The sequence below is a fragment of the Rhinopithecus bieti genome, unplaced genomic scaffold (genome assembly GCF_001698545.2).
Source record: "Rhinopithecus bieti isolate Rb0 unplaced genomic scaffold, ASM169854v2 scaffold_44965, whole genome shotgun sequence".
Taxonomy (NCBI): domain Eukaryota; kingdom Metazoa; phylum Chordata; class Mammalia; order Primates; family Cercopithecidae; genus Rhinopithecus; species Rhinopithecus bieti.
The window spans coordinates 332,961-343,268 of record NW_016818013.1 but is presented as its reverse complement, the minus strand read 5'-3'; the positions used below and the strand labels follow the sequence as shown (position 1 = coordinate 343,268).

General features: G+C 53.4%; 1 protein-coding gene across 2 annotated transcripts; it reads right to left on the bottom strand.

Annotated features, from left to right (window-relative positions):
- Positions 1 to 1,345: 1,345 nt before the first annotated feature.
- LOC108518269 (collagen alpha-2(XI) chain-like) lies at positions 1,346 to 9,848 on the bottom strand. Of its 2 annotated transcripts, XM_017856531.1 has the most exons (14): positions 9,554 to 9,848; positions 8,986 to 9,039; positions 8,843 to 8,894; positions 8,315 to 8,392; positions 7,744 to 7,833; positions 7,436 to 7,596; positions 7,184 to 7,236; positions 6,881 to 6,985; positions 6,152 to 6,205; positions 5,933 to 6,066; positions 5,184 to 5,232; positions 4,949 to 5,002; positions 3,981 to 4,175; positions 1,346 to 3,290 (listed from the first exon to the last, which is right to left on the bottom strand). In XM_017856531.1, the coding sequence occupies exons 7-13, from the start codon at positions 7,202 to 7,204 to the stop codon at positions 3,984 to 3,986; spliced, it is 609 nt and encodes a 202-aa protein (XP_017712020.1). In that variant the 5' UTR covers positions 7,205 to 7,236; positions 7,436 to 7,596; positions 7,744 to 7,833; positions 8,315 to 8,392; positions 8,843 to 8,894; positions 8,986 to 9,039; positions 9,554 to 9,848; the 3' UTR covers positions 1,346 to 3,290; positions 3,981 to 3,983. The 2 variants fall into 2 exon arrangements, with proteins under 2 accessions (XP_017712020.1, XP_017712021.1); XM_017856532.1 differs by lacking the exons at positions 8,315 to 8,392; positions 8,843 to 8,894; positions 8,986 to 9,039; positions 9,554 to 9,848 and having other exon boundaries at positions 7,736 to 7,803.
- Between the last annotated feature and the right edge of the window lie 460 nt (positions 9,849 to 10,308).

Genomic DNA, 10,308 nt, shown 5'->3' with positions numbered 1-10,308 from the left:
TCGTCCAGGGGGCTTCCTCATGCAGGGGCCACAGTTGGCAAACAGCCATATCCTTTCTGGAATGGCTGTACAGAGGGAGGCACAACCCACTCCTCTACCGGCCTGTGAACTTGGGCATCTCACCTCTTTTAGTGATGCAAGAGTGAGGACTCCCCCATGGCTTGGGCACCACCCAAGCCAGCAAGAACTGCTTGGCTAGGAGTTGCAGGGATGAATAGAGTCACCTATTCTGTCCAGGTGCTTCCCAGGGGAACATGGAGTTGTCCCCACCTGCAGAGTTCATATAAAAGCAGGACTGCTGGGCTGGAAGCTCTAGCAGGTATGGGCTGCTGGCTGTGAGCAGTGGGAGTTGGTGGAGTCACTCGCCCTGCCATTAGGGTGTTTCCTAGGGGAACAAGAGGCTGTGCTTGTCAGCAGAGTTCAGACAGAAGTGGTACCACTGGGCTGGAAGCTCTAGCAAGTATGGCCTGCCTGGCTACAAGTGGCGGGGATTGGGTGATGTTGCCTGTCCTGTTGTTTGGGTGTTTCCTGGAGGAACAGGAGGCTGCACCTGTTGGTAAAGTGAAAACAGAAGCAGGACCATTGGGTCAGAGGCTGGTGCTGAGCTTTGTCTAAGTGATTTGGGGTAGAGCAATCTTACTGCTCCCAGGTACCATGACTGCAGCCTCTGTTGGGGCTATGGCACTGGTGCTGGACTGTTCCAGGGTCCGAGGCTTCCAGCAATCCCTGGGGACCTGAGAGTTGCCTCCACAAAACTCTGGGTGTCTCTCTGCATTGGCTTAGAGGTGCAGGGGGTGGGTCAAAGGGATTATTCTGTTCCGAGGCTTGCACAAGTCCCTGTGAAGACTGAATCCCCCAGGGGCTCTCAATCACTTACCCCTTCCCTATGTTTGGGAGCTTCTCCTAGCTCCATGCTGATCCCAGATGGGCCGCCCAGCTTCACTCCTCTCTCCTGTCTGTGTATCTTTGCCGCCTTGATGGATGCTGATGTGGCTTCTTGGAGGATCAAATTGCAAGATCAGTGTTCACTAGTCATTTTGTTTCCTCTCCATGAGAGTCGTGCACATGATCTGCTTCTAGTCTGCCATTTTGACTTAACCCTGTATCCCCAATTTTAAAATTGATCCTGGCACTTAGTCTGCTCTCAGCAAATATTTACTGAATAAATAAGTTAACCAGTGCCATAGCTTTATGTAGCCACTTCTATTACTGCATAACAAATTACTTAAAATCATAGAGGCTGAAAATAACAATAAATATTTATTATCTCATCCAGCTTCCAAGGGTCAAAAATTTGACTTATATATGGAATCTAAATTTATAGAACTGGAAAGTAGAAGGGTAGTTACCAGGGGCTGGAGGGAGAAGAAAATGGGGAGACATTGGTCAAGGGTACAGCATCTCAGTTACACAAGGTGGATAACTTCTGGAGACATAGTATACAATAATATGACCGTAGTTAACAACAGTATATTGTACACTTGAAATTTGCTAGGAGGATAGATCTTAAGTGTTTTCACTACACACACACACACACACGCACGAAAATGGTAATTATGTGAAGTAATGAATATGTTAACCTAATTGTCACGATTATTTCACAATGTATGCGTATATCAAATCATCAAGTTGTATTCCTTAAATATATACAATTGTAACTGTCAATTATACCTCAATAAAGTTGGTGGCAAAAAGAACTTGGTAAAAAAAAAGTTCTTGGCAAAAAGAACTCGGTGGCTTAACTGAGTGATTGTGGCTCAGGGTCTCTCTTGAGGATGTAATCAAGATGTCAGCCAGGGCTACAGTTATCTGAAGACTTGATTTGGACTGAAGAATCCAACTCTAAGATGACCCACTCATACGGCCTGTAAGTTAATGCCAGCTATTGCTAGGAGACATCAGTTCCTTGCTAGATGGATTGTTCCATGGGACTGTTTGAATGGTTTCATGACATTGCATCTAGCTTCCCCTAGGGATATTGATCCAACAGAGAACAAGGCAGAAGTCAAAATTCTTCTTATGACCTAAACTTGGAAGTCAGACTCTGTCATTTCAACAAAATCATACTAATTAAACAGATCAACCCTTTTTTCTTGTGGGAAGGGACTATACGAAAGTATTAATAATAGTTGATGAGAATCACTGGGGGCCATCTTGGAGACCGGCAGACATACCCCTTTGTGGTTTCAAAACATGTCCACAAGTGCTTTGAGTAGACTCTCTTCCAAAGGTGGAGGTTAATTCTCATTCTTTTGAGTGTGGGCTAGACTTAGTGACTAACTTCCAAACAATACAGTATGGCAAAAGTGACGGTCTGTGACAAAATTATAAAGAGCATTACGTGTTCCTTCATACTCTCTTCTTGGATCTTTTGCACTGGAGAAAGCCAGATGACACATTGGAGGACATTCAGTCAGCCTATGGAGAGGTCTACGTGGCAAGTAAAAAGACCTATTTCCAAGAGCCATTCTGAAACTGAGGCTTCCATCCAATGGCCATGAATAAGCCATCTTTGATACAAATTCTTTAACTCTAGCCAAGTCTTCAAGTAACTACAATTCTCACCAACAGATTGACTGCAACCTTTTGAGACTCTTGGACGAATCACCCAACTACATTCTCCTGAACTACTTATTCACAGAAGCTGTGAGATAATAAGAGTGTATTGTTTTAAGCCACTAAGCTTTAGTGCCATATTTAATACAGGCCTAGAAAAAATATTTCCCTCCACATATATCCAGATACCATTCTGGAGAGGAACTTGGGGTATCATCTTGATACCATCTTGGGACAGGAATTTGCTTGGGTCATCATTATAGAGAATAATTTGCTTAAGCAGATAGGTGGAATTAATAAGTCAGACTAAAATTACAGGATAAGTTTAAATGTAATCATTCACAACTTCACTAACTCCCAATGGGCATGAACTTACAAAGATGACCACTTATAAAGAAGATTAGATGAGAGCAACTCTTAGGATAACCAATCAGGATATGAAGATAAAGTCCAATCAGAGTAGGCCTAGAGGTTTTCCCCCATCCAATCAGAACACAAAGTCCAGGACCTCATTTCTGTAACCTCTATATATAATGCACGTTGAGGGTGTGTTCTGCCATTCCAGCCTCTTCTGCCACTGCTTCACTGTTGCTCCATGCCTGACTTAGAGGAGTGGGTGGAGGCTGCAACTTGCAGCCCCTGGCCAGGCTCCCTGTGGTTAGTGGTGGCCACCAAGACTGCAGAGTGGTCAGAGTGGTAGGAGGCGGCCATGAGCAGAGCTTCTCTGTGTCCCGCTACAGGAGGAGTCAGAAAGGGGAGGCACCTGTCACACACTGGAGGCTAGAGCCTGCAGCCCAGTGGCTCACCTCACTGCAGTTTGTGGTGGTGACAGAGACTGCAGCATGACCAGAGTGGTAGGACAGGGGCCTCAGCCTCCTGGGCTCCCCGGCTCCTCCCGCCTTGGCCAGAGCTGCTGGGACCCCAGGAGCAGCCACCGCAATGGCCTCTGCACCCATTTCCTGCACAGTCCCCTAGACGTGAGAGGTACTAGGAGAAGGCAGCTGGGCCTCCTGGTCCCAGGTAGCACAGGAGGGTCCTCTAGGGCCTCGCCACAGGCAACCTCCCATGCTCTTGGACAATGAGCAACAGCCACGGGCCTAGTCATGCTCTGAGGACAAAAAGGGGACCCTGAGCCTGGGTGCCATCCCTCATTAGGTCAGGTGAGAATTGTTCCAAATCCCTCTTGGGAGATGAGGAATGGTTTCTACACACATGTGCGGTCAGCGAGGACACCCCAGGGCCAGGAAATGCAAGCACGGGGCTACCAGGATGAGGCCGGGTGTCCCGTGAGGTACCCATGCGCCATCCCAGGCTGGGTGCAGATCCCTCCCAGGGAACTTGGGCCCAGCTCTCCGGGTCTCCGGTGCCACCTGGTGGTCACTTGCTTTTCCTGGTTGTGTCACCCAAGCTGGCCTCCAACTCACACTTTAAGAGATCCTCTTGCCTTGGTCTCCCGAAGCAGGAAGCGGGAGGATTGCAGGCTTCAGCCACTGCACCTGGGCTGGACCTATGTATTCTAATTTGTGGATGAGTTCAGGACTGGGGAGAGTTTCCTCATTCGGTATCTTCCTGTGTCCTAAATGACTCTTGGTTAGAGTCATGACTATCCCTAGCTGACCCTGCAGATGGGGCAGGAAGGGAGAAGATATGAGGTCCTGGACAGCGAGGCTCCACTCTTCCCCTTCATGTGCTACACACACACACATGCACACACGCTGCACACATACTGCACACACACACATGCACACCCTGCACGTGCACACTGCATGCACACATATGTACACACACTGCATGCACACACTGCACACACAGGCACAGAAGCAGAGTGTGAGTTCAGAACAGATGGAGCTGTGTCTGCTGTGAAAATACTGAGAAGCATGGATGCCTGGGGAAGAACCCCTTGCCCACACTACACCTGGTGGCCCAGGTTAACCCCTGGCCCAGCAGAAAAGCCAGCCAACCCCTCCTCCAGTGTCCATTCTGATTGGCCAGTACATGTAACCAGCCCTGGTGAGAACATGCACACCAAAACCCAGGAGCAACATACCCAAGACACAACACACTCATAAACCCAGGTGCTCATGCAACACACCACATCCAGGGACAGCACAGACACCAGGCATCTCCCTGTCAGTGCCACCTGTCACCACCCAGCCTCTACCCACATTTCCCAGGGACTGCTTCCCAAGGTCCCAGGGTCTTCTACTTTCCATGTGGTCCAGGTAGTCCATTCTCCCCAGTGGGACCAGAGGATCCACAGAACAAGAGGAATTGGGGGTGGGTGAGTGTTGGCCTCCAGCCAAGGGACCCCTCAGGAGTGGGGCACAGAAGAGAGGGGTAATGGACTGAAGGCTGGAGCTCAATGGGGGTGGCAGGGTCATTGGTCACTCACAGGCTGTCTTGGCTCACCATCCTTGCCGTAGTCACCCTTAACACTGTCCTGATCCTGCAGGGATGAAGCAAGGCCAGACTTGGCTGGCATCACCCCTAAAACAGCTAAACCTTGCATCCCCCTGCTTGCCCTGCCATATCTCCAGCTTCCCAACATCCAAGCCCATCAGTTGCACAGAGGCCCCCCATGGAAGCCCCAACCTCTTCATCCCTTCCCCTCCATGGGTAAGACTCACATGAACTACCTTCTTCCGGGAGGCCAGGGTCTCCAGGAAAACCAAGACCCTAATCCAGAGGGAGAACAAGAGTCAGGGTCACAGCCCTGTGAGCCCACCCAACACAGACTCCCACAGGCACATGAGACCCTCTTCCTCTCTACAGGTTCATATGTCGGCACCTCCTTAGGAAGAGGGTCTCTGCATCCCCATCCCCACCTTGAGCACTGCATGCTGTCTAATGCCTTACAGTATTAGCCACAGGGTTTCTCTCACTTTCTCTCTGGACTCCAGATCCCATGCATCCTCCCAGGACACCCCATTCCCAGAGCCTCCCTCCCAGGCATCCCCCCACTCCCAGTCTCCCCACACTCCAAGATCCTCACTCACAGACACCCATATTCCCAGAAACTTGGCCGCCCTGACTCTCCTTTCCCCTCACACTCCCCGTGTGTACCCTGCAGAACAAGTGGAGAGCACAGAGGGTCTTGAAGAACAGAGATGCAGCCCCTGCTTCCAAGACACCTTTAGCCACTCCCTATTGCCCTCGAGGACAGTGGGACACACAAAGTCTAGCCTATAAGGGGAGTCCCTGGTCCCTTTCCCTTCAAGGACAGGGTGGAAAGGCTCGTTCAGAAGATGGTCGGGAGTGGAGACTCCTGGCCGCAGAGGAGCTCCAACTTAAGGAAGTCACAGGAAAAGAGGGGGTGCAGCTGAGGGGGGTGAAGGGAATTCTGAAGCTGAAGCAGGGCCCTGGAGCTGTCACTCACCTGACACCTGGCTCACCCTGGATTCCTGGAGATCCTGTCTCTCCTGGCTCCAGTAGCAAAGAGATTGGGGTCAAAAACTTCATTTCCCCCTCACAAAATCCTGGTATTCTCCACGGTTTATTCTCTTTTGTCTCCTCAACAAAAATTGGCAGAAATCCAACTCTCATTCCTCATGCACAAGACTGGTCCTTTCATCCCCTTTACCCCTTTCCCAATTACCTTCTCTCCAGGAGGACCCAGGTCCCCAACACCTGTCAGGGGACCCTGTGGATCCTGAAAGAGGAAGAGAAATAGGTGTCATTGCTTTGGGAGGTGGGGTTATTGCAGGGGCAGAGGCCCCGATGAGCGCCCCAAGGTCATGGCAGTGGGACAGTAGAGGCCTCCCAGGGGAAGGGGCTTCTCAGGGGTGAAGAGTTTATGATCTGGGGAAAGGGGGGCAGAGGATCAGACACGTTGATCTGAAGGGGCAGGGGCTGGGATGACTCATATCAGTGCCACTGGGTCCAGGTAGTCCTTGCAGGGGAACAGATACACCAGAGCTGGGGAAGGGACATTAAATGGCACGATGAAGGAGTGTAGATGGAGGAAGAGCAGTCAGGCCAGGGAGGCAGCAGTAGGGTGGGGACTGGCCAGGCGGGGGTGGCCATTTGGGGTCTGGGGACAGTAGGGGTCACATTCACCATAGGACCCACATCTCCTGTTTCTCCTTTCTCCCCAGAGGGGCATGGCACACATATGCAGGTGCAGAAAGCATGGACCCACGTGACCGCCCACCCAAAACACAGCCCTAGACTGATGGATCCCACAGCCCCTCCACTCAGACCCCACACGGCCCCCAGGCTTCTGCTCCCACTGACCCAGTCCTCAAAGCATGTTGCTAGCAGGGTCTGGGACACACAGCACCTCATCCTGACCCTGCCTCTCAGCCTGTTGCCAGTCGCAACTCACCTGTAGGTCCGTGAATCCTCTTGTTCCTTTATTGACTTTGGCTCCCCACACTCTGGCTCCAAAGTGTCCCTGGTGTCCCTGAGGTCCGGGCTCCCAATCTGCTCCCTGGGGAAGGAGGGAAGCAGGGACAAGGACATAGATAGACATGGGTCATGGGTCAGGCGTTCTCTATTCACAAACCCCTACAGAGCTGGGTACCAGGTCCAGAGCCCCCACTCCCAAACCCAGCCTCAGGGGCAGAGGAGAACTGAAGGCAGAGCAGAGGCTGCCAGGGCCTCGGGTGGGGCCCAAGGGTTCACTCACCACTGTTCCAGGCTGTTCCATAGACCAGTGAGTCCAGGGGGTCCAGGAGAGCCCTGGGGGAGAGAGGAAAGTCAGAAACACCAAGGCAGGGAGGGACCAGGAGGGAATGAGGTTAAAGGCCAGGGCGTCAAGGTCATGGACACTTGTTCCCTTTGGTGCCCTTCTTTCTGGGGTTCCCGCACCTCACCCTGGAGGAGAAGGCAAAGGAGATATTAGAGGGAGGAAATGATAGAGCTCAGGGGTCAAGCCCACCTCGGCCCTCTCATGTGGAGAGAAGATTGGCTGGGTTCTCTGGGGTTCTTCTCTTGGTCTCCGTCTTCTCCAGCCACACCTGGAGGCCCAGCAGGACTGGGAAGTCACAAATGACTCTGCACCCTATCACAGCCAGGCAGACAAATGGGGCCCTTTCCACCCTGTGGGGCAGGGAAGGAGGAGTCATGGCCTGGAGGTGACCCTCACCCTCAAATACCCGCAGGAAACCCTTCATAGCCCATCACCCCTCGGCCCACAGACCCCTCCCCAAGAACCCCTCCCCAGGATCCCCGCTCTCACTGGGACACCTGTTTCTTCTGTTGATCCAAGGGGTTCCTGAGGGCCGGAGCACCCTGGTGGGGGACAATGGGTCCCTTGATCCTGCTGCACCTCAGTCCCTAGGGGGAAACCCTGAGAGCTGAGATGAGTCAGACCCCTAGGAAGGGAGACCCAAGCCCACTCATACCGGGACCCTCAGAGCACAATTCCCAGGAGAAAAGCCTCAAATCAGCTGCATTCTGGCTGACTCTTGATTCCCTCTGCCCAGTCCCACAGCACCTGCCTAGATCCGGATGCCACCTCCACCCTGCCTCAACACCCCTTTTCCTGGTTCCCTCCTCCCACTCCCCAGGAACCCCAGGCTCCCTGCAGGGTAAGGGGGCCAACTAGACCTCATTCCCCTTCAAGCTGGGTCCACGCCCTGAAGCAGAGATTTGGGGAAGGTGGAGCTTTACAGAAAAGAGAAGGGTGAGGGCTGGTGAGAGGAGATAGGAGAGATGGGAGTGGGGAGTGGGAGTGGCAAGGAGCAGGGTCAAGGTCCGGGAAGGGGTCAGGTCGCTTGGTGCTTGGTCCAAGCAGGGCTCTAGGAGTCACACTCACAGCAGGGCCTAGGAGGCCTTTCTCTCCTGGGAAGCCCCTCAGACCAGGAACATCCTTCCCTTGAATCCCATGGTCACCCTAAAGGAAAAGGAGAGGTGAGGAGCCACAGCTATCCGTGCTGCCAAATTAAACAGAGAGATTTCTGGGCCTAGCTACCTGTTCCAGACATGCGAGCCAGGGGCAGGGCTGTGTGACTGAGAGAAGAGAGCCAGACAGACTTAACTCCAGGGTCTGGGAGCCGTTCCCTCCTGGGGAGAGACCTAGCTGAGGTCCCACCACTTATGGGGGGCCATGGGGGCTGCTCTCCCCTTGGAAACACTGAGAGGAAAAGGGGAGCATGCAGTGGGTGCTGTGGGGTAGATGCCTGGGCTCCAGAGGAGGAACAGGGTCACACTGAGCCCTGGCCCATGGGTGTGGGCAGCATTAGGACAGGCTCTGTTCTGCCCAGAGAATGTCTCCGTGGTCCTTCCAGACAGCTTTGGAATTTGATGGCCCCCCTGAGAATTGGTGGCCAGGGGTATCCCTCACCACCTCTCCTCTCTGGCCCGGGTGTCCCGCAGCTTGTCATTCCCAGGGTGCCCTGGAAGGAGTCCAGATGTCAGGTGAACTCTGGGCTGGAAGGAGGGCAGGGAAGGACTCAGGGGTGGGTCAGAGCTCAGGTGACAACTCACCAGGGGCCCTTTGGGGTCAGAAAATCCATTGAGACCCTGAGATTCAGGGAGACCCTAGAGAAAGAGGTGGACAGAGTCAGGAGAATGGGGCAGGTGCTGGGCAGGGGAACTCAGCTTCCTCCTTGGGGTGAGGAAGGAGCCAGCACACCCAGGCTCCCTCTTCCTAAGAGTGAATTTTCTCCAACTCTAGTGCTGGGATCCGACGTCCCTATGCCTGCAACTCTGTCAAGTCCTTCAGGGTCACTGTGATCCAGTTGCTGCCCACCTGCTAACCTCAGCTCCATCTGCCCCAGCACCCACTCTTGCTTCACCAGGACCAGTTTCCCCACAGGTCTCCAGCCCTTTGCCCACGCGGTGCAGCACCCAACTCCCCTGCATACCCCTTTCTCCTGCTGCTCCAGGGCTCATCCTGCCCAGGCAGCTGTGGGGCAGGAGGTTGGGAGCAGTAATTCTGCAGCCCAACAAATGTGGCTCAGCCCCTGCCCTGTCATTTGATGGCCCTCTGATGACTTGGCCTGCTTGTGCATCTGCAAAGCCTCACCTGCAAAATAAGACCAGCTACACCCACCTCACAGGATGGAGAGGAGGTCCCGCACAGTGCCTGCATGTGTCAAGTGCAGGAGAAGTCAGCTCTGGAGACCACAGGTCTCACTGCTGTTGGTGTCTCCCTTCTAGGGGCTGCCGCTGCTCAGTTTGGACGCATGTTCACTCTGCTTGGACCTGTAGACACTCTGTGCCTGTCTCCATCCAAGTCTTCACGACAGTGGCTTTTCCTTGACTTCTATACCCGCCTCAATCCATCGGCAGCCAGGAGGTGCCGTATACAGAGAAAGGAGCATAATGAATACATAGCCATCTTTAACTGACTGGCTGCAGGCACCCCCATGCCCACCCTGACCCCGTGTGCCTTCATCCCTAGAGTGTCCAGGCACAGATCCCTCTCTTGTCATCTCCCTGCCTGTGAGTCCAGGGGGCCCAGGGTCTCCAGTTGGTCCAGTGTGTCCCTTTGGCACCCTGGGAGCACTCTGATGCTGCTGCTCCCTGGGGAGCACAGAGGAAGACACTCAAGCCACACCCCTTCTCTGGGGGATCATGGAGGCCATCAAAACCTGATGCTCCCTGTGGAGGAAGCACAGTCAGGGAGGGAGAGGGTGGGAGAGGTGAGCGTTAGGGTCTGGGGATGAGGTCTGAACCCAGAGGAGAAGCAGTCGCCAGCGAGGCTGAGTGGGGCTGGTAGATCCCAGGAGCTATTGTGGGACAGGGAACGCCGAAGTGTATGAATAGTGTCGTCATCCATGGCCAGCGTGATGCAGACTGTGGGAT